A 24791-nucleotide genomic window follows, 5' to 3' on the forward strand; every position below is an offset into this window, starting at 1 on the left:
ACTTCTGTCCTGGGATAAGGAGTGGGTGTGGTGTTGATTACTTGCTCTGTCATGTTTGAAAAGCAAAGCTATTAATAAAAGGAGGGCAAACAGATTCAGTAGTTGCTACAAAGCTCTCTGGAATGTACATTTTTGGAGGTAAATGTAGAAAAGGTAAATGAGGTAAAGAAAAGAGGTAAATGTTTGATACACTAAAGTGAAAATTAAGTCTGTAAGGTGACTTCAGTACACTGCAAATCAGCTTATGTTGGCCTTATGACACAACACATATAACACAAAGGATAACAAAGAAACAAAAAAGGGAAGATTTCCTGTAAGAAAATGTACCAGCCACTTGCATATTTTACCAGAATTAACTAGTGTTTCTTCTGTGACTTCTCCAAGTCACCAAAGTCTGAACTTTTGAAATACGGTCTACAACAGGACTCTACATGTTAATATGAAATGTGGGTCAGATAAGATCGGTTGTTTCGTCTGTGTAAATAGAGACATAGTGTTGACACGATAGCTCGTTCTTACCCTGGCTGGGACAACCCAAGAGAAGGCAAGACAGGACAGGGATGAGGATGAGAGGAAGCATGTGAGGGGAAAAATGAGATGTTTCTTATTATAGTGATAGACTTATCAGAGCTGATACTGTTTGACCTGTTGTAGCTGCCAAAATTGCCAATGTTTTGCTGTTCAGGAACTTAATATAACTCTTTTTTAAATTATACAACATAAATCATGTTAGCGTGAAAAGCTCTCTGAATCACCTCAAATTTATTCTACATATAAATGGATACAGTGCTGCAGTATAAATCATGATGTATTTTCAAAACTAGATCAGATGACTAACACACAAAAAATGCATGTTAATCTAATCCAGCTTGCATATGATATTTTTCCATTATCCATGTTTACAAAGTGTTTCCTCTAATATTTCCAGGCCTGGTGATGAGAGAGATATCAACTGTTAGTCTGTTTTGAAGAAATACAAAGATATTTGTTTAAAGAAGTCTCAGAGGAGCATCTGGTTAAAGTTTAATTAATTGCTTCACTCTTTGGTTTGACTGATTTTTAGGCCACTTGGGGGCAGAAGAACTGTACAACAAGCTGACAGACACCCATCCTTCAGTGTAATGCATGTTCACACAGATTAAATGAACTAACTCGTCTACATTGATTTCTTTAGTTGATGTTTTTTTGCTTTGTTTTTTTTTTAAATTAAAGCCTTGCAATCATCATTTACTTGCAGATATTTCCCAAGACTGGCTGGATGCTTCACTTCGATGTGTCATTTCAAATTCTTTGACAATGTGGCTGACGTTCTGACTTGTTTTTTCGGACGTGGTGGGCACAACTTGCATAAAAAGGTGCGAATTTTTCCATTGTAATCTGTCCTGAATTGTTCATAACACAAATGAACTGGCTGGGTTGTCTGAATCAAAGTCTGTTCCCCCATAAAATTTTGTGCTGTTGTTCAAATGCATATCGTCCCCCTCTGTGGTCAGGTAAAGGAAAAAGGTTTGGTTCAGATTAGGAAGGGGGAAACACATAGACGGGGAAACCATCTTTGACACAACACCGGCATGCCCGGTGCCATAAATCCTCTGTTGCCATTAGGGCTGGGTACCAGTACTCAATGCTCTGAAGGTGTCAATCAAAATAACCCAGTACCAAATAGTATTGAAACGTCTCCAGTCAAACAATAACTGCTTTTGATCCTTTTTACGCCAGGGGTCTGACTTCGCACACATCAAGCAAACTTTCTGTTGCTGCCATCTCTGTCTGCCCAGTTAGCGCAAGCTAACACAGCAACAGCGCTAACGTCCAACTACAAGCTGTTGATCAGTCCCATCAAAGTCACACTAATACCAAAATGTGTGATGTGTGATGCTAACGGTTAGCTCTGCTACTGCTTGTGTACAGCCAGGCAAACTCTCAGAACTGTTTCTTGCATGGAGCTCACACTCCCACAGCAGTAGCTGCAACCCATGCAGTCTGTTGTGTGGTGAAGTCAAGCGCGGTGTGGCAGTTCAGCGTGCTGAGATGCCAGCACAATGTCCAAATTATGGCTATACTACAGGACAATCAATTCACAATTTGGGTATCAAATAAGGTACTCTATTGGTACCGGTATCACTTTGCGGTATGGTATGCTAATTTCTTTAAATGACTCTCAGCCCTGACTGCCGTAAAACACAGCGTGTGATTGTCGTTTACAGTCAGAAGAGCAAACGTTCATTAGTTGCAAACTTCTATTGCGTTAATGCACAACACTGCCAACCTTGACATTTTATCACCTTTCGATTTGGTCTTCACCAACTTTCTAGAAAGAGTCCGGTCTTACTCCAAAGCCGCTGAAATCCAGTGTTTGGGCAGTGAATTGCGGCATCAGAAACTAACAACAAAGTCCTTTAATATCGGCATGATACGTGGCCAGTTGCCGTTATAGTTTAACAGCGCCGATGGGGTCAGGGGGATATGCAGTGGGACAAGGATGAAAGTTGAGGAGGTGAAAGTCCGATTGGGGCAGGCAGGAGGGGTGGTGGATGGGTCCAACAAACACCGACTTTCACCCGAGAGACTGGTGTTAAGATTCTGAAGCCAAACCCTGTTCTTTTTTCCTAAACTTAACCATGTGTTTTTGTTGCCTAAACCAGACTTCATGTTTTAGTTGCTGAAGGACAAAAAACGTCAATTTGCGGTGTTGTACCGACGTAGTGCATTTATTTTGAAAGCAACTGAATGTAAGAGACTGTATGTTGGCACGGTGTCCCAGAATGTCAACAGCCAACTCACCCAGGGTACCTTGCACGTCGTATGTGGACGTGGAAAGTCCATGACCAAACGTCAATATGTGACGAGGTCGAAGTGAGAATGTGGTGCTAGAAACATATCTGACTCTTAAACTTACTCTGCCTGTGTGCTGTTTTGTGCTGGGTAGGCAGTGTACAGTGGGTTAGTCACAGCTTGTTTGCTGAAAACAGGTGAAAGCTGCTTCAAGAGACAGACTTGTTTGAGGTGAGAGAAAATCCTAAAAGAAATGTGCTGTAAAAGCAAAACAACCAACAGAATGAGCCAAAAAACAAAACTCTGTAAAGCAGTACAGTTGGGACCCATTTCACATCGGACATCTGATTTATTGTTAATATGACAAATACTGATTAATCGAACTTTAATGCAGGAAAGCAATACAGCTGTGGCATACAAGATGCTTTTATTTAAAATATATTAATTATACAGTATTTTATAGACTTTCTGTCGAACTCTTCTTTATTAATTTAAAAGACTCGTGATCAAATACTCACAGAAAACACTTTACCAGTCATAAAGTACCTTCTCAGAGCTTGTGGCAGTCAGCATGGGCAACAAGCCAATCCATCGCATGGGCACACAGGCAGGAAATATCAAACCTTCAAGAGAGACTGAGGGAAAGATAAAAAGCAAGAGTAGGAGAAAGAATCAGATCAGAACGTGAAATAAGCCAATGTCTAAGAGACAGTGTGCGTGTGGCAGGAAATATAAGATGAGTCCAAACCATTGCCCTGAAATGCTTCTTGGCATTTCCTTTCATATCTATTCTGATACATCTAAGAGACATTTCTTCCAGAGCACCTTCCTCTAAGTGCGGATAAAGTAAACCACTGAGTGTGTGTATACTGTTGCCATCATCACTGGTGCTGTGAGATATGTCAGTGGATTACTGCCGAAACCTGACGAATAAAAAAAAGTGTGTGCAGGAAATCACAGAGGTAGAAAGAGATAGTTTGTAGATGCTTGAAATGAAGAAAAGATAATTTCTTGTGTGCATCTTATCTGAACAGAGACAGGCTACGGACAGCTCTGTGTGCGTGTTACACAGTACATAATGCAAGATACACAGTTGAGCTTGCGTGGTTCTCCTTTTAACATGGACTAATCTGTCTTTTACACGAGTTCCCACACACACAGTTTGCTCAATACAGAGTGTAATATTGTGAGGGTTATGTCAAACATTTTCCATCCTACAAAGCACCTAACTACGATACGCAGGAATACATTGGAATGCAAACAAAACCCATGTTCTGACCCAGCACATCACGCTCTGATATCTTCTCCCACGCGTGAGATTTTTAAACTCAAGTCCTGCAAGATTGAAGAGAAGAGATGCACAACCTTTAAAGTCACATCTGCTCCACCGAATGAAAATCTGCTTAAAGATTGTAGGCCAACCCCTTGAGAAACTCTATGAGTCAGCTTACCGTAACAACATATTAAGGGCTGCCAACAACACTGTCTCTAACCTCAATCATGTCCTCAAAAGTAAATACAAAATGCTAACATCAAATTGAAGAGACTGGGATTTCGTAAGGTTAAGCAATGCTAAAATTAAATGTAGAGCTTCATACCAGATCAAATGTACGTTGAAAGGTATTGAACAAATTGTCTTTGGTGATTATGTTTTGTCAAATGTGTTAAATATTTATCTGGGGGGGTGGAAATCCGTTTTAGGTCCTGGCCAATCGATGAGCCAGGTTTTCTTCTTCCTCATGCTTTTTTCCTTCCTGGTCAGTGGTCGTTTAGGGCAATACTGCCCCCAAATGAGCAGCTGTTGTAACTGCATGACATTGTCCAGCAATTTGGTCCGCTTTAAAAAGTGCAGTGTGAAAGTGAACCGAACCAAATAAAGGTGTGAAATTTTTCGGCATTCCCCGCCCAATCAAACCGAGTCCCCCGGACTATCCTGGTGTGAATGCGCCCTAAGAGGACTTAGCTACATGGTCCAAATTGGAAATGATGACCATATAGACAAGTCTGCTTTTATACCAAACTGGAGTAGTATACAACACAGCTCTATATAGGATAATTTAGCGTTACCAGCTGTTGCTGGCTGTTTATTTAGCTTATATAATGCTGCTGTGAGGCAAAAATATTTAAAATATGCTTACGGTGTGAGAAAATGATTTTAACCCATAGAAACTGTTTTTCATTAGTAAGGCTGGGCAACATGGTTGAAATGATCAAAATATAATCAAGGTTATTTCAGGACATCGAAGAATATCGCAATCTGGCAACTGCATGCAAAAAATCTAATATAAAATATTCATATGTGTAAAACAAAGACATCAAAATTTAATATGTTAACTCCACCAGAAAGCAACAGAAAAGTTAATATACTTCAGAAGACAAAGCTTCATTGCCATGTCGTTTTCCATTTGTGAAATATAAATGTAAAAAAAAGTTTATACAGAGGAAATAGGAAAATAGGAACACCCTACAATACAATACCATAAAAAAAACAACAGCCTATAAATATAATTAAGCAATAGCTCACAACAGGCTGTGCTATGTTGTAATATGGCCACAACATATCACTGCCTGACGTGACCTATTGCTTTTATAAAACAGCTACCAAGTATGACAATATGAAAGTTATAGACACATTTCAATTTAAATCATTTTTTACAAACAAATTCAGAACACATTCATAAAGAACTCTTACAGGCCTTCCTAGCTGCCTGCACAAAGTGCACAAGGCAGTGGCTATGCGATTTACCAGCTTCTTTTTTCTTTTTTTTTTAGATCATAGATATATTTCATCATTTGGCTACAGTATGTATTTATATAAATCTGTATATTGCCATTATTGTGCAACCACTGAAAAACTCTCCTGCTTGTGGGCTTGCTCTTTTTGTTAGGTAGATGTGCGTCACTTGCTGTGGGGAGGACGTTGCTCTACTTTCTTTTGGTTATGGTCACCAATAACTCATTTTTTCCATTTCATTGACCTCATTTTTAAATATCTCTGCATGTCGTCTTTCAGGTTGAGCAGATTTTACCCCGGAAACATGCCCTTCTTAATTCACTACCCTGTTTAGCTTAGGCCACCACAAAGGTCGAAGTTGACTTTAAAGGTTTCTCATCCATTGTTGAGAATTGGGCTAAATCATGTCCTTCCAAAAAATACCCCTTAAATTATAACTTATCAATACACTAATTTAGTTACTGGGCTCAAAAAATATTTTAAAAGTATTTATGTGAATGAAATAAATATGATTTATAAAATATTTTGATTGTTCTCATTTTCTTATCTTCTTAACTTGTCCTGAGCCAGAAAAGCACCTTGTCCCTGACAATTCACAACAATTAAATGTGTTAGAGGGCTTCAAAATCTAAAACTAACAGTACTGTATGTACTGATAACATCAGTGTAAAAATGTACTGCTATAATCATCTTTGTTTTAAAATATATTTTTGTGAAAATGTTAGCCCTTAACAGATGTGTCCCAGATTTTTTGTCAACTCCGTCTGATTTCTACAAAAACATAATTTAGGTCAGATCAGGTATAAAAGGGGATAGCTATACCCTAAGGACTCCAGTCTCACTTCCTGGTTTCCAAAAAGAAATGCTGCTCAAGTACTGGTAAGCTTTTTATTTTTTGATAAATTCACTAATCAATACCGCTATCAGGAGTGTCTAAACCATAACAGGTCAACTCAAAAAAAATTATGGTTTAAAAATGAGTTTTTTGTTTAGAATTAAGGAAACTCTTAGCAGCTTTAAAAAATAAAATAAAACACCCCTTTTAAATATTAAATCATTGGGATGGTGGCCCATTGCAAGTTATGACAGTCAAGACTTTGACCTTTTGAATAATCTTTCCCAGCTTAATTTAAAGAGGCAACAGATAGCATCTTTTCCTAAATATATCATTATGAAAATAATGTGGGTTGCACAGGGTAGTGGCCACAATAAAATCAGACTATCAGCGTTTACATAGGTTACTTAGTGGCTCTGCAATCTTTGCAATAAGCTTCTGCAACCGGGGACGAAATTTCGTGGAAAAAATCTGCTTTACGGCAGAAAACGCGTCATGTATTGCAAAACTGGTCGGTCAGCCAATCAGGGACTAGAGCCGGTCCTTATGAGGAGTTGGGCATGAGATAGTTGAGTCACGAGCTCAATGGTAGACGGACAAAGTTTGGAGACAAGTGAAAAATGGCCTAGCAAAAGAAAACGAGCTCCTCTGTCTGAGGAGGCAAAGAAGAGCAAAAAGGAGAGTGATAAAAGAAGAGGAAAAACAAGAGTAAACCTCAGTCAGGCGTTCAAGAGATGGAGGGAGCTCCGTGACCAAAGAGGCTTCAAAACTGATGTCCAGCTAGCTTTCTTTCTAATGGATCAGTAAGTAACACGGCTAAATGTTAGCTAGACGAGAGAGGACTGTACTGTACTGGCTGCTAGTTCATTCCTAGCTGGCCAGCATCGCAAATCGCCGCAACCAGGGACCAGGTAGTGAGTGTTGGTCGGCTCACATCCTCGTTGCCATTCTACGGCACCACTTGGACAGTGATACATTTGTTTTTTCTTCAGATAAATCTGATAATTGTTGCTCGGTCTCTTTACTCATTTATTTAGTATAGTGTCCACACACCTTCTCATTCTACATATACATAGAGGTATACTGGTGGCTTTACAGCCTACATTTTATTGATTATCTCTGATCCCCACAGTCAATTTGGTCGTTGCGACAGTGCGAGCAACACCGCTGACGCTAGGTGGCGCCAAGCTAAAAAAACCCGAATCGTATCTGTTGCCTATTTAAGAGTAAATATAAAAAAATAAGTAAGGTTTTGTCCAAATTCTCAAGAATGAGTGATCTACATTATAGAAGCTAGCTAGCTAGCTAACTAGTGCTGTATATCAAATCGCGTACTTCTATACTTACACTTAATATATTAGCACATAACTGCGTTCACACTGAGAAGTATGAAAAAATGCAGTGCACTATGAGTATCCGGATGGTGCACTCAAAACGGTCAAGAAGTGGAGTGTGGAACTATGGACACTTCTCACCCTCAATGGTCGCCATTTTGGCTACATAGCGGAAGGGGAGGGACCACTTTTCAAACTGGAAATGATGGCCGAGGACTGTGCGACCGTGGACGTTGCTGCATTGTACAAATATACATGTATGTTTTGCACTAAGCACCACTATACTGTTGTCGGGTATAAGCCAGCAGTATGTTTGTTGGGTTAATTTAGCAGTCTGTAATGCTTTGGTACCGCGAACGATAACACGAATGCTAATGCTAGTTTGCTAACTGGCTAACAGCTGCGGTCGTCATTTCCGGTAAGTGCACAACAGCCATGTTTGGTTTGAAACAACACTATCCTGTCAAAATTCACGCACTACACCAGTAAGTACATAGTGCACATAGTATACTACATGGAAGTGTATTAATGTAAGTAAGCGATTTGAGACACAGCATAACTAGTTAGCTAGCTAGTAACTAGCTTAGTTTGTTACCAATTTCTATGGTTAGAAGGCTACATGGAGGGATACAGTATTGTGTAAGGGAACTAAAATTAGGCGTCACTGCTGTTATATATGGTTATTATATCACAACTAACAACCAATCAGATTATTTGATCTGCCTTATCGGTTTTATAAGGAGAGATATGTATTAGAGGTCATGATTTTACTTTTGAGTACATTTTAAGGCCATAGTTTGTGGTGCTGCAGTATTAGACTGTATTATGTTGTAAGATGTTCCCACAACATATTAGACTTTTTTTTCACAAAGACACAAGGCTACAAGAACAAGCAACATTCAATGCTATTAAAATGTTTCTGTGAAGCAGATAAATCCACTAAAGAGCACACGTTATCAATTCTCAGATAATTCTCTGAATTGCACATGCTTCTATCCCACTTTGCTATTTGCGTTTGGGTTACTTATCTACACTATGCATCTGTTTCTTACTTCCTTTTGCTGTTGTCGCACTTCAGTTTCTATAAAATACAAACAGAAGTTTATCATTTGTTATCTTGATGCTTCAAAATGTACAAGTGTTGTTATCCATCTCTCTACCTTTAAAGGGGGTTTGAAGATGATACCTGTAGGCAAATAGTCGGAATCATTGTGTCATTTTAAACAAGAACAGTATGCAACCTTTCTGTGGCAGGAAGGCAATGTTGCAATAATTATTAAAAGAGGCACTGTTGTGGTCAGAGGTGCAATACACCAAGTGTCTAAATGTGCTTTCTGTGTTTAGACATGTGGCTTGTTGCAGAATCTCTGCGGCATTGCTCTTTTGTGCAATATAACACTTTGTCTGGGAGAGAGCGTGACAAAGTGGTAAAACTTTGTCATGCTCACAGAGTTCACTTTCAGCAGACAGAACAAACAGTTTGAAAGAAAATTTCTGTCTGTCAAGGTTTCTCTAAGACAACTACATGGTGCAATGTATAAATAAAGTTGAATCCCAGGACTGGAACTTACATTAACGATGTTTTAGTGTTCATTATCTTATAAAGATTGTTTGGCAAAAGGTGTAAAAGGGTATTTGAGTCAAACTAGAGAAACCCTCAACACCTCGGAGGGTTAAGAAATCACTTCAACGCTGTTTGCAAATCGGTAAGTACTTCTAGTTCTTCCCTAAAACCAGCTTCTACCATGTTTCAAAGATGTGATTGAGAAAGATGACTTCAACCATAGCTTCATGTCACTGCAATTTAGACATGATTGATGATACATACTTCAACTGAACTACTGAGTATAGTACTGACTGATATATTTCCCAGAAATATTTCCCAAGAGTGGAGAAAAAACTATGTTCAATTAAAAGTCACGTCCAGTCATATGAATTTGACTTAACTTAATCAATGTAATTTAATTTCTTCATTATGAATACACAAGCATCATTTCCTGCTGCACTTTTTTCTGGTTTAAAGGAAAACAGCCAAATGATTATTTTATATCAATTACTCAAACTGTGTTATGTTGAATTGCCTTCAGTGAACTAAGAATCTAAAAACGGGGAAGTCTTGAGGAATTGAAGTAATTGGGGCTGTTCTCAACAACAAAAACTATATAAAAACAAACACCTCACGCAACTCGTGAATTATAATCCAAGTCTCATTTATTACTACTCTCTCATTTAGTAAATAGTCAGTGCTTTCTAGAGGGGAAGTAAATGGAAAGTGAAGCTTTAGGCCCAGCCACATCAAACCAACATCTAAGAACTAGTAGTGAGAAAGGGCCAATGTTGCATCGCCTAACATCGCTTGGGTCTAAACCAAAAAGTTGCACCTGAGCACTCCGCAAAGACTAAAGCAAACGGCCAACTAGCATGTATGTTCTGTGCCTGCATGAGAGGAAATAACTTTCCATAAGAGCAGGTTGGTGGTCTGTATTTGTCATTAAAAACAGGAAACTAGAAGACCAACAGGAATGTTGAAAGAACAAAGGATATTTACTGTGAGCTGGCGAACAACAACACAAACCATCATGAACCTTTTCTGTTAAAGAGCTCAATGGCTTCAAACATAGTCTTACCTAATATAACAAGTTTATTTTGATCTCATGTCCTCTTGACTTTAGCTGTTTGTTTGCTTTCCTCACTAATGTTCCTCTTCTCATGGAGTGAGCTGAACTGCCAATCAGAGTGATCACTGACGGGCTCCGCCATCTCTGACGCCAATTCAACATAATTGGCCAAAAAAAAAAAGTCAACAAGGACCAACTAGTGCCAACAGTGCAGGACAAACCGCGAAAACTAGGGCTGCAGATGCTCACCGACAGCCCGACAGTAACCAGTGACCACTGGTCAGCTTGGTACAGTATGTCAGAGTCCTTTTCTAAAATCTCTTCAAAAGAACATGGGAGCGACTGGTCTACAACTGCTTCGATCAGTTAGTTTATCTGTGGTATTGTGTGACTCTGCTGAACCTGGACTAACCCTTTACAATACACGCGATCACCTATGACTTAAACTCATAAAGACTTCTCTGTTTTTGGATTCTTCGTTCAACGGAGGCATGCCAGAATTCAGTGTAACATTTAGTGATAAACAAATGGTCATTTAGGGGGTGAAGTAGACCTTTAACCTCATCCCCATTCATCATAATTTACACTTGGAAGGCACGTAATGAACCTTCTGTGATCAAAATGAATGTACATGCAGTACTAACTATATTCTATACAAGCTTTTTGTTTTTATAGTTCTTTGTCCTTCTGTCTATATAACATCAACATGATCTTGTACCAACAGAACTCTATTATTAACTCTATGTCATTTTCCTTAAAGAACCAGTTTTCTAAGTCCTGTTGTCACCATATCCAAAAATAAAGCAAGACATGTGCAGGCATGATGGTTTTGTTAGGACAGCCAGCTGAGGAATTTCACAAGCATTTCTCCTCCTGGAAAACACCTTGAATGGACAACTTTCCAGTTCTAACTGTGTGTGTGATACAGAAACTGAAAACAGCATGACGCCTTCTCTTATAAGTCACCTGCTTCAACGACATTTTGCTTTAAAATATATGAAGAAGGCGTTGAAACCAGTATCCTCTATGCTGTGAATCTGAGTCAGTTAAACCCATCTCTTTAAACCACACCTCCAGCCTACAACTACTTCTTCCTTTCTGAAGAATCAGAAGCAGCCTCACATAAAAAGGGCTAACACACTCACTGAGACAGGGTGTTTTCTCTCCTCTATATTCAGCGCTTTTTTTTTCCTTTTCAGTTCATGCTGTCTCCTCAGCATGTTTTGGCACAGCCAGCCAGGTCATGATAGAGCTCCAGAATCACTGTAAGGCTCTCAGAAGGGGACTGTTGAATTTGACGGATCAGAGTGAGAAGGGGAATCGGTGCCTGAGGAGAGAAGATTCCGAGTCAGAGGCAGCTACAACCACCTCCAAAACGAAGGATTTAACTTTGTGATGCCTGCCTGGAAACACTTTTAACCCTTATCCTTCCTACTGCTTTTGTATTACATTAAATAGGACTACTTTGACTACTGTAAAAGTAGTGCTACTTTCAAGACGGTTATGTTCAGCCAGCGAAACATGTCTACAAATTCAACGATTGACCACTGCAAAGCACCCAATAATGTCACATACCAAATCCTCTCCTGGGTGATGGCTGGAGAGTTCGTGCTGGGTCTGCCGCTCAACCTGTCGGTCCTCTACATCTTCATCTTCAGGTATGAGAAAACACAATCTCTCTATCACTGCCCTTTGCCCTATTTTCTGAAAGTGCTCAAAAGCAATACGTAGATTAGAGTGGTCGGTGAGAAAGCATTCAGAGATGGAAACTTTCAACTTTCAGCCAAAAAGTTGAACGTGATAATTAATGTATGCACGACTCATCGGCTGAGAATTTCCACATGCCTCACTGGGTGATTTAAACCTTGATAACAGAAGAGGGTCAATAAGGTCACTTGGCAGCAGCCTTAATAAGTCAGGATGATGGTGGTGGTGAGCATTTCACCCGCTGTGATCAGTTTAAGTTGTGTCTTAATTCAGTGAATGACGTCATACATTTTTAGTACCACTGTAGTTTCATGACTGCTAGGAAGAAATCCTAAAAGATGCATGCTCACACCAGTGAGTCGAAGGGGAGGCAGTGAGAACATCCTGTTTGGATTCTCATGTGTTGGCAAAATCTGTTTATTAACAGGGAATTTCACTGATGGAAAACACTGACCTTATCTACAAACTTACACACATTCCCAAAGTGGGTCTTTTAGGTTGTATAGGGTTCATGCACCTAATTTCAAATTGCTGTAATAAGACAAAAACTATCTGAAATGCTGTGGTGATTTCAAAATCCAAATTCAGGATGCTACTTTAAAATGAAAAACATGTGTAGTGATGTTAGTTCTTTTTATAGTTACATCACTTGTGAACCAAATCATATTAACCCCTGGTGAATTCTTCTTTTTCACTGAGTGTTTTTTAAACAAGAGGAGCTGTGTGTGTGCTAATCTTGGCCCAGTTGTTCAGAAGTAATCTGATCGGATTTTGGATTGGATCAAATCTTGAAAATGTGCTGTTTAAAAGAAGATATTGATTCTGAAATTGGACTAGTTCACTCGGTCTTGGTTTTGATCTGGATCAAACCGTCAGTATGTGTTGCTCAAAACGTTATGTAGGATTGGGACACCTTAATCTAAAAAGCCAGGATCATCCTGATTCCGGCAGAAGGGTGGATTCATGGTGCATTCAAGGAACAAAATGTAATAAAATGTTTAAGTTTGTCAAATATATATACATTTATTTATATATTTGAACTGGATTGCTACCTAGAGTATTATGCCTTTCAGTAAAGTAAATTTTGACCCCATGAAATAATCTCCCAAATAGCTGTAAATATCTAACAAAAATTACTTAACTTAAACTTTCATGCGTCACTATATTAGAGCCCGACCTATACTGTATTTTTGAGGCGGATGCCAATACTGATATTAGGGAGTAAAAAAGTCCGATACTGATATATCAGCCAATATTACATATACATTATATATAAATACAAAAACACACATATTTTACAGTTTAGCAATAAACTTTACTATTATAAATGACATCAGTGTACTGAAACAGTAGACCTCAATGGTGGTTTAATAATTATAAACTATCCCAAGTGTCTTTTTGCTGCATTATGTTCCGTAAAGAAAAAAAAACAATTAAAAAAAAAAAAGCACCGATACTGATATATCTGTGACGGGCTAGTATTGGCTGATTTTATCATCAGGCTCTATACTTTATTTTAACTACAATGACAATGTTTAATGTAGTGTCTAAACATTGCATCCCCATGCTGTTTTCTGTCTCTTTAAATAAAAGCACATCAATGTGGCCCCATTCAACCTGTTGTTCTTTACATAGCTAGTAGCCTACACTGTGATATGTAGTCCTATTTAGATTACTGATATATTGGGATTTGTTAATCTTGAACAGTTTGGATCCAGATCAGGGTGAGCCAGATCAGTGTTGCTTTGAAAACCCGCACAAAAGTGAGATGGATTATCTGATCCTAGATAGTAAAACATGGCATGTCCAAATCTGGATCACTGTTACTTACTTACTTACTTATACAGATTAAAGGTTTTGAACAACTAGGCCAGATAAACGGATAGACGTATGGCATGTGGAACATTCTGTGCTGTAGATAAAGAGTATCTCTGACAGTGCTGAAAAGGCAGAGAGTTTTCTCTTTGGAACCATTGTCTGTTTCCATCACTGAAATATACGATGTACAAAGAAAAGCAGTGGCATTTATGAAATACTAAGAAATAAAAGATAAACGATTAGGCATGGTGAGTCAGTCTGATAAGTGAATAGTTACACACACAGAGGCGTGCTGAGATTCTGATCGGCGTCACAGGCTTTCCACTCTGTTATGATTACTCTTGCTGCAGAGTAAACTTTGCAACTGTGAAGCAAATAACTGTTCTGTCATTTACTTCCTCTTTAGGTTCAAATTCTGGAAGAACAAAAGTGTCTTCCTGTTCAATATTGTGGTTGCAGACTTCTTGCTGGTGGCGTGTCTTCCTGCCAAGGTCTACCATTACTATCATGGCCAGAGACGCAGCCCGAATAAAGTGCTGTGCAAGACAATGCTGTTTATGCTGTTTCTCAACCGAGGGGCCAGCATCGCCTTCCTCATCACCCTCTCCCTCGACCGCTACTTCAACGTGGTACATCTTGGGAGGAAGAATTTTGTCAAGGTGCTGAAGAAAAGTCCTCAGATCTCCATCATCATATGGCTCCTCTTGCTGCCCCTGACCATCCCCACTATGGTTAACACCTTTGAGTGTTGCAACAGCCACGGCCGCAAAGTCGAGACTTTTTCTCATGATGTGACAGACACCTTCAGAGAGGTATTGTTATGGTTACTTTTGCTCTGATTCAGATATTGCAGTAGTGATAGCTGTAAATATTTTGGTGACTGTGACATGGAAACCAAAGAGGCTTTAATCATCACAATGGGGTCATAAATAATAGGCCAATTTAAACCAACCCTGCCGAAGCTAACCGCTTTCAACACTTACTAAGACCTAGAGTTATTTACCCTTCCTCATACCTGCACGCAGACTTCCCATAAAGCTGACAGCCATTACAGTTTAATAGCTTTAATGGTTAATCTAATTCCCCTAGTTCCCTGACTAACAGCTTGCCACAGGCAGCATAAACAAACCTGTCTGGGCATCACAGCATCTTAAACTCTTAAAATGTTATATTTTGTGTGACGAGTCCATTAACTGGCATGTCGATCAACAGAAAAATGATCTACAACTATTTTAATTAATCATCTAATTCAAATTTAAAGCAAAAATCCACTCTCAGATGTGATTATTTGTTGGTTTTCTTTACTGTACAGTATCTTTGTGTTTTGGGCTGTTGCTTAGACAAAACAAGACAAGTGAAGACTTGAAGATAAGAGTTTGAGATGACTAGGACTGCTGAGGAGTAAAACTGAGATATGAGTCAGAAAGCTCAGCACCTAACAAATAATCTTTGATTAAGGGGTATGGATAACTAACTCTGTCAACTGTCTGTATGAGGTATCACACTCATAGTCGCTTTTCTTTTCTTTTCAAGGTGGTCTATTTCACCCAGATCATCATCCCCTTCATTATCCTCATCTACTGCACGGTGCGCATTGTCCACCGGCTGAGGAGGAAGACAGTCGGGGAAAAGACAAAACTGAGGAGAGCTGTGTGCGTGGTCATGTCTGTTGTCGTTGTCTTCTCCATCTGTTTCCTGCCCAGCACCATAGCCAGAGCAGTGCTGCTGGGTGTCAGGCTGAAGGAAATGCAGACCACAGAGGACGTCGTGGTGCAGGTCTACGACAGCCTCATGGTTTTGTCTTATATTGACTGCCTGCTGGACCCGCTGGTCTACTGCTTCTGCCACTCAGGGTTTAAAGATGCTTACGTATCCGTCTTCTGTCCCTCGTGTCTTCAGAAGAAACTGAAAAATACTGACTTTGGTTTAGGAACGACGACGACGACGCTTTCGCATTCTGGAGGCAGAAAAATTTCGATGCCGATATTAGAGACATGATTGGCTCACCCACTTTCAGCTAACCTGAAAGATTAGACTTTGCTCTGAAAGTGTTGACTGGAGTCCGCCCATTGCCCCGCCTCCACCACAGAGTAACTCATCTGTGGGTTTAACTATCATCTGATCAAAAAAGCACTGATATAAATGCAACTTGTGCTCGTGCTGGAGCTGTGTTTGGTTTTTTTGGGCGCAGATGTTCCACTCTGTATGTATGCATGCTTCTTTATGTGTCATCTGCTGAAATATTTCGCATTGTAATTCCCTTAAGTTTTTAATATCCTTCTGTTAGAGTTAGAGAGACTGTCTTTCAAACATTTCAAGAACAAGTCATTGCGAGTTAAAGTTTAATGCTTTCGATTGTTCACTGCACATAAATAACAGAAGATAGGCGCAACAAAACAAAGTAGTCAGAGAACAAGTCAGGGAGGTGCCAGTTAACACTGAATAGATGTATATACAGTCCTGTGGAAATGGTTGGTCGGGGCTTTCAGTACATTAACAGGGACTAGAAGTAGGAATCTCCACGCACCTCGCAATTCTGTTCCAAGGATTCAATTTATTTTCCCTGTGTGTCTACTTGCTACTGTTAAAACATAGTGTATTTGTAATGCTCCATTATTACATTTAAACAGATGAATTTACTTACAATATCTTTTATCAATACAAGATAATGCAGCTTGTATTAAGCTGTAGTAATACTGCTTTTAAGCCAGACTGTGCCGGACGTATTGTATCCATCTGCGGTTGCTCAAGCTCAGTCCTTCTGACCAAACCTAAAGAACTAGCCTAGCTGTGAACGCAAACACAACGCACTTGTTTTATGTCTATTACTATTCACCGGCCATTTGGTTTAGTCAGAAGGATGGCACAGCCAGGCCTTGCAAAATTGTTACAGGTGATCATAATGCCAAGAGTTGGGTTTTAAATTTCCGGTTATTGACTTTCCTGCACTGAGACTTGCAATAAGGACACAAAATGAGTAGCATCCACTTGTAAAATGCTAGTAAAATATGCCAGTGGTTGCTAGATTTGCTTCACTCACCAGCTAAAAATTTGCACCCTGATTGCGATGCATCTACATCTGCGCCTCCAGCCATTTAAAAGAGGGTAAGGCGGCAGAGGGAAAGCTGTCTCCAACAAGGAGGTAGAGATATGAAGCAATTGCTGCACAAGTGCACGTTCGCAGATTCGTCTCTGCTGTGCTGAGTTCACTGTGTTGAGCTTCTGGTAGTTGCCGCCTGGATTAGGCCGATCAGATAGAGGGCATCACAGAGGCAGAAAGGAGACAAGATGGAGGAGATGATAATGTTGGTGTCTGAATACCCGGAGTTACGGTGCTAGAAACTTGTAAGGATAACCAGAAGAAAAACTGGGCCTGGGTTAGCATTTGCACCAAACGTCAGGTGACTGGTAAATTGTCCAAATATGTAGAAATTTTCTTGACATGTAAAATATTGAAATACTGTCTGACTGGTCCACTCATACAGTATGGCTTCATATTATGCGTCTGCTGCCTGATTTAATGTAAAATGCTGCATGCTTTAAATACTACAACTTAAATATATATATTTTTATATCATTTTTTTACTTTAATGTATTAAGGCATTTTAAATTATTAGGATTTCATTTAAACCAGGTGTTCAGATGATACAGCATTTCCTTTGTGATTAAATTTTACTGTGTATGATGGCTGCTGCAAGAACTGCAAAGTAGTACAGTACAGTATAGACTGTACAGTGTTTGCAGAGCTCTCATTCATCACTCAGGAAACGCTATATCTCTAAGTTTATCACCAGTACCTCAAACCAGTTGTACCTGTCCTCACTGTGAGACATATTGTGAACTTCAACCTGTTTTCTACCATTAATCAAAGATGTATATAAACATTTCAATACCTCACAGTTGCTCCTTGCAGTTTTTGGAAGGCATTTTGTTTTAGGGTTGTATTCATACTTCCCACCTACAAATGTTATGTAACTAATTATTCATGTTGCTGCCTCTTATGACGAGAGTAAACTGGCGTGTGTACATTCTGGTGTTTAAAGGAGGTTAAAAAATGATGTCCAACAGTGTGGACTGCAGAAACCTGGGAGGAAACTGTCCTCATTCACACTGTAAACAATTCTGCAACATTGATTATCAAAATTGAATCATTTGTATAAGACTGAACTACTAACTGCAGGTCTCTGTATATTGTTGCTGTAAATAAACAGAGCACAGATGATACGGTTACCACAAGTGCACCGTGGTAGTTTTACAGAGTCTGAAAGAGAGGGGTGTTGTACTTTCCCAGCAAAACATGACCGAAAGATGGAGACATCTGATAGCTACAAGATGTGCAATGCACAAACATGCAAAGCTCTTTTTGTAAAACCACATTCCTCTTTTTCTAATGGCGTAACGTTACGCCAAACAAGCACAAAAAGCGACACATATCCTAATCCCCTATCCAAATCCCTTTTGTACCCTCCTACATCAGTTGCAAATTCCAAAAAAATCCAGTCACACTTTAACCCTGAAGTAATCTGCAATAGGTCAATTATACCTCCATTTCTGTGTGTCTTGTGTCTGAGACTCAGTGTATTAGCCCCTCTTTTTAACCCTTTTTTTCTATTATGTCTGAAGCATTTCGAGATGTGTGTTCTTTGCTGTGGGCAGGCTGTGTAGATGTTGCAACAGGAGAGCTGGTGGTGGCTGTCAAGTTGAGGCTCGCAGCCTCAGAGCAGGAACATTACAGCAGCAAAAACAACAACAGAGAGCATAAGTACGAAAACAAAGATAAACAAACCCTGAATCCAGAAAAACACTGAACATCAGTGTTATTGCTGCCACCTTCTTTGCAGATTGGCTCCACGCCCTGTCTGCTTTTTAAAAGCCTGTAATGGCTTAATGTCTCAGAGTGAATGCAGTATTAAGGAATTTAGCTCATAAAGACAAATGACGTGTTGAGTTGGAAACCTGATGAATTTAGGGCAAGGAGAGAAAGGGTAACAACAGACTTCATGTTGTTGTTTTAATTAGACAGTTCCATCTTCATTATGGGCACTGGCCAAACTAAAAGATCACAATACACATCAAACACACTCCTCCCAAATATGGTTCCTGTGGTTTTAGGTAGTTTTTTTTACACGCTGTGTGTGTTCAAGTGTTTATTTTTCTGATAAGTTTGGTTATAACTAGTCATTTGATGCTGTAAAAAGTGGGTTTGATGTCATGATTGCAGGAAGAAGGGGAGATGCGTTGTCTATTTTATGCACAGTCATTGCTTCCTACACAGTATTTAGTGCCAATGTACATGCCTTAACTAAGAAAAGGCTCAAATGCAAAGACCATTCTCGAGATTTAACAAATCAATATTGGATCATTCAAACAAAAAACGCAATTTATCAGAAAATCGACTTCTTAATCCAGCCTTAAACGGGAGGGTGTCCTTTCCCAACACTGACCTGTTCCTAGTAGTGCCAGCAGGCTACTGTGTTCCTGTAGCACCTTGCGGATCTGCTCAATTTGCCGCTGAACCACTTCACATGGATGATCTGGTGCCTGCCAACACATAAACATTAACAGCTAGACCAGTAGAAGAAAACAGAACATGTTCCAATAACTGTGGGAGGCAGATACTTCAGGAGAAGCAATAATCTGATGTTCTACTGCTATCTAGTGGCAAGACAAGAGCTAGTACAAGTGGGCATGCCTGATTACTTGAACAGTATTGAGTAAAATATATTCCCAACAAATATCATTTATCAAAAGGAAAATGCTCAATCGGATTGGGATCTGGGGAATTTGGGGGTCAGTTTGACACCTTGAGCTCTTTGTCATGTTCCTCGGGCCATTCCTGAGCCGTTTTTTGTGGTGTAGCATGATGCATTGTCCTGCTGGGAGGGCACTGCAATCAGGGAGTGCCCTTGCCATGATGAGGTGGAGGGTGTGGTCTTAAACGGTGTTTGGACTTGTGGTGCATGTCAAGTGGCATCCAAAGGAATGCCAGGACCCAGGGTCTCCCAGCAGATCATTGCATTGTAATGAGATAATCAATGTTATTCAATTCACCTGTCACTGGTTTTAATGTTGTGACTGATCGGTGTGTAAATATATGTTCAGTGATGGACTCCTGTGGATGTACAAATGATGAACATGCACAAAAAGAAAGCAAAGGCCAGTCTACACAGATCGACCAGAATCTGCACACAAGAACCTGCTGTGATAATATGCCTGTGAATTCATGCATGCTGACACCAAAATAAACTTGAGAACTGAGAATTTGAGTGTCATTTTTATTCACAGTCCTATACTTAGCTGCAGCCTGAATGAAAACAGGTTCGTTTGGGCTGTATTACGTTCTTGTTCACCAAGGCTTTTGTTCAGAAATAGCTGTCAGCTTCTTCTGCAACTCATTTCTACTCTTTCCCCTTAGAAACTGACACATCTATTTCAAACTTAACTGTAAATATAGAGAGAAATAAGAAATAACTACAACCAAAAAAAGAGGAGTAATCAATGAGCTTTTTCACAATACAGGAAAGCAATACTTACTTGTTGAGTAGTCTGATTCGCGGTGTGAAAGGCATCCCAGTTGGCAGCAGTTGGCTGGTAGGGTCCACTTGGGATAGCATCCTCAGGGCTCAGGTGAGAGGAAAGGTCAGGGTGAGTGTTGCCCACCACTGGTTCACCCTGACAGCCTAGAGAGGGCAGTCTGTTGTCTTGGTGCTCCACCCCACTGATTCCAGAAGTGGGTGAGATAGGTGCAGGAGACTGAACTGACTGAAATGAGTCTTTGCATGTGCTCTGGTGTGTTCTTTTCATGGGTAATTCAGCAGACATCGTTGCAAAACACTCAGTTGGTTTGATTTCGCTTTATACCCTGCTTGTCTTCATCTGAGCGTCGTCATCTGCAAAATGTATCACGAGTGGATTATAAAAAGCACAAAAATGCCACAGTGCAATGAGAATGAACTAAAACGGGTTTACTTTACTGAAAAGAATGACTTTACCCTGCTCTGAAATAATATCTGTTTGCATATGAGACTCACTTTAAAAAGTGGGGCAAAGCATTGGGACCTGAGAATACATACTGTAAAACTTAAATTAAAAGCCTAGTCCCAATTATAGGCGGTCCCTTTTACTGGCCCGGTGTGGCTCAAATTATCTGTTCATTCCTCAATTACCCTGTAAGTTATTCATATTCCTTTAGTCCGTTAAGGGTCCTCAGATCAAAACAATCAAAAGGGTTTTTCATAAAAATGACTCTCTCTCATGCGCTGTCTGTCAGAGCTAGATCAAATGAATGATTATCTGAAGCCTAATTTTTATACAAGTCATATTCATACTGGTTTGAATAAACAATTTGATTGTGTTTCCTGATCTTTGCTGAGCAACAGCTTTGTGTGAAAGGAATTTAAGGCCTGTCCCAAATATAGGCCCTGTTGATTTCAGAGATTTAAGCAAATAAAGTTTTACGGTGGGCTGAAAGTCAAAAGTCCCTCTCTGTTAACTAAATGTGTCTGACATTTATGTGCATTTTAAAATCAAGCATAAATAAGTAGTCTTACCTCCTCCCCTTGCTAGCCTTGTCTTTAACTCACTGATCTTTCTCATAGGTTTATTTCACCAATATAGTCTAAAGTTATAGAACCACAGTGCCAGTGGCCAAGACTGTGGGATATGTGGTTAAATGCGAAAAAAATAAATCATAATTTTATTTTTGTTAAAATGAGGTTAATGTTAGTTGTGTTGGTAAGTTAGATACCAAATTGATTTCTTAACGTTACTTGAGGTCGTGTCTGTGTGGCCAGATAAGATACTCTATAAGTGACAGACCTCCCGTTTTTTCAAAAACTGGCATTTAGTTTATCAATCTTCCAGAGAGAAATGCTTTATGAATGAATATATTAGTTTTAATCATCAATTAAAAAGTCTCAAATGTCTAAAAATGATGACTTACTTGTTCAAACACTGCCCTGTCACTGTAGTTTCTACCAACACCAAACTACACCCAAAAATCTATAAATTTACCGTAAACTAGCTTAAAATTAATATAACTTAATTAATTAACCCTACAACTTTCAACTGACACCTTTTTAAATAAATAACCTAATAATTTCTCCACTCGGATAAGTTAGAATATCAACAAAAAGTGAAAGACGACATTTTTGTAAAATGGCGTACATTTTATTAGCCGTTAAATTAAGCTAACGTCAGCTAACGTTACCTGCCGTCCTGGGTCAAGCTGAGGAGAGGTAACCGTTGACGAAACTTTGGCGTTGCTACAGTTACTGAGCATCATCATCATCATCGTCATCTCTTCCGTCACACCACGCGCCTCGCGTAACAATTAAATTTAATTAACGCTAAATTTAGACAATTCTCCCTAAAAACACTGACTTCATTTATAGTAATGTTCATTTCTCGGGGTGGAATAAGAGCACAAACATTCACCTTTGTGTCACAGCAGGTGTACAGGCGGCGATAAAACTAACTTCCGGTAAGACCTTTCAAAATAAATCGCTAGTAACGAGTTTTAATAATCGGTATTAATACATTATGCAGTGGTGGAAAAGTAAAAAATACTCTATTGCAAGTAAAAGTCCTGCATTCTAGATGGGGGAAACCAGGAATGAAGCTAGTTGTGTAGTGCCTTTTAGATAATGAATACTGACCAATTTACCTCTGTGAGAAACATAGACATCTCTGATTTTTTTATGCTTCTTTTGTGCTCAAAAATAATTTTTCTGTGTTTCAGAATTTAAATATGTGAGCAATAGGGTACCTTGCAAAATACACAGAGATATTTGTTTGATTGCACTTTGTTAAAATTAGGTCTACGTGATGGTATGACTAGACAAACCGAAGTCTGTTAGTAGTACTTTAGCAGTACATCATGTTTATTACACCTGGACTGTTTCTTTGTATTAATTCTTACTTGTCTGGCTCCTCACATCCTGCTCTGGTTTATGTTATCTCATTGAGCTTGAGCCATGTGTGCATCCTTCAAATACACCACATGATGGCAGCATAGTCATGTGGTGTTGTAACCAGGGACGGATTCAGGGACAGGCCCAGTGTTAAATGGGATAAATTGAACAAGTGATGGTGTTGAAAGACAATAATGCGTTGGCTGTGTATTCTGTTTGTAGAGTATGATATTTAGAGCACATTCTTAATGCTTCATTTCCTCAAATAATCACATATTTCCTGTGAAGTTCTGTTCATCAGTCACACATTCTGATCACATTTTAGTCCAGTTGGATTGATGATCACAGTCAGAGTCACTACTTGGCCAGAGATGTGCAAAAAAACGGTGCTGGATTCTTCTGGTTCTTAAGGACATGCAGTAGTAATCTTTCCACCTGCCTGGATGCAAATCGTAAAACCTTAAGTGTGGGAGGGGTCACACTGACGTATATTGAGCCAAAATTGTCCTTTTTATTAAAAATGGGATCCAGTCCAGCTGGTGTCATCCTCATATGATATGACAGTACACTGCAAAGTGAAATTTCTTTGAGCACACATCTATTATAGAATGTAGACAGTTTATTGAAAGAAAAATTTAGAAATATTTAATATTTGTACAGAATCTGAGCATTTATCAGCAGCATTCTAAAAATAGTGGTCAGGTTTGGTTTTGAAAAGCCAGTCAGGTCCTGGTCCTGCAGTCTGCATCATGGAGGCGGTCCAGCGCAGCAGAGATCCAAGGTGGAGCTCTGCCATTTCGAAAAGAGACCGATCTTGCCTTTTTTTTTTTGACTCTGTGATGGTGATGCCAAGCTTTGGAGGGCCTGGCACCAAACACACTCTCCTCCTGCTGGTGTGTGTGTGTGCGTGTGTGTGTGTTTGTGTGCTGTACCATCAAAACACACATATACTGTACAAAACACACATGCCTGCAAATTAACAGCGATGACAGATGAGTCACGGACTGGGACATTACTTCAGGCAAAGATCAGAAGAAGGAGGTCATCCAAATACAACACACACACACAAACCATAAAAGCGCAAACACAAATATATGAACATGTTTTTCATTAAAAAAAAAGAAGAAAAAAAAACAGTTGCTCACATTGTCCGCTGCAAATTCAGTTCTCTGTGCATTGACTAAATCCCTAAAAGCTCCTCTCTGTTAATCAAAATTAGATAATTTGTGTTTTTCAATGCCTTAAAATGGCTCAGATGTAACTCTACACCTTTGCCTTATTTAGTATGCGCAGAACTACGAATATGCAAATTACTCAATGGGATTGGTTCCTGAGGTTTGTTACGTAGCAAACCCTGGCTGTCTGAATTTGTGTTTTCAAGACTGTCATTGGTGCACTGCAGTTCTGAGGCAAAAACTTTTCTGGGTTTTCTGTTGCCTGTGACCGGTATTTTCCCAAGACTCTGCCTGAAAGATGGAGTGTCACTTATGGAGCAACATTTCATCCACCACATATCCAGCCACAAGCTTCATTAGTCCTTTGTAGCTGCAGCTGTCCACGATTAAAATCCAATTGTGGTTGTTTAGCCAGTGCAGGGCTGCAGCCAACCTCCGCGGCCATGTAGGGCTCACCTTTGGTATAGTGTATTTCCTGGAGCTTCACGTTGTTGAGTTGTTGGTCGTAGTAGCCGAGGTGTTTCAGACCGGAGGTTTGAGGATGTGATTTTTTGCAGTGAAGAGTTTTAGTCTGACTACCTGCAGCAACAGTGTTTTTGTCATCTTTCCTCCCAACAAAATAAAAATAATGGGAATATTTCCAGCCGCTAACGTAAGCATTCCCAACTAGCCTGCTGCTTTATGATGTGCATGTGCAGTGCGACGATTACTTAAATGAGTTCGCTGATGTGACTGTTGTATTTCAAGTTAGTAGTGATGTGATAACAAAAGTAACGTTGTAACAAGTTGTTTGGTTTTGGAGTAATTGTGATATAATTGAAATTTCATTTGTAATTAGCTACAATATTTGTTAATGGCAAAAGTAATATTATTACTGTAACGC

General features: G+C 39.4%; 2 protein-coding genes across 4 annotated transcripts in view; one reads left to right on the top strand and one right to left on the bottom strand.

Annotated features, from left to right (window-relative positions):
* Positions 1-22074, bottom strand: part of si:ch211-140l13.3 (uncharacterized) — a 51236-nt gene extending 29162 nt beyond the window's left edge. For 2 of the 3 annotated variants that reach the window (XR_007570808.1, XM_050058320.1), the window contains exons 1-3: positions 22031-22074; positions 20356-20711; positions 19266-19362 (exon numbers count right to left, since the gene is read on the bottom strand). Coding sequence is in view for 2 of the 3 variants with exons in the window: in XM_050058320.1 (XP_049914277.1) it covers positions 19266-19362; positions 20356-20643 (385 nt within the window). In the remaining variant the exon portion in view is untranslated. Of the gene's footprint in view, positions 1-19265; positions 19363-20355; positions 20712-21763; positions 21867-22030 lie in introns of those variants that run through there. The other variant, XM_050058321.1, reaches the window with a different exon arrangement.
* LOC126398749 (12-(S)-hydroxy-5,8,10,14-eicosatetraenoic acid receptor-like) lies at positions 11432-20074 on the top strand. The gene is made up of 3 exons (XM_050058324.1): positions 11432-11954; positions 14228-14633; positions 15355-20074. Exons 1-3 carry the CDS (start codon positions 11800-11802, stop codon positions 15817-15819), a joined length of 1026 nt encoding a protein of 341 aa, XP_049914281.1. The 5' UTR covers positions 11432-11799; the 3' UTR covers positions 15820-20074.
* Positions 22075-24791: the final 2717 nt, after the last annotated feature.

Source organism: Epinephelus moara, chromosome 12, assembly GCF_006386435.1.
Source record: "Epinephelus moara isolate mb chromosome 12, YSFRI_EMoa_1.0, whole genome shotgun sequence".
NCBI classification, from domain to species: domain Eukaryota; kingdom Metazoa; phylum Chordata; class Actinopteri; order Perciformes; family Serranidae; genus Epinephelus; species Epinephelus moara.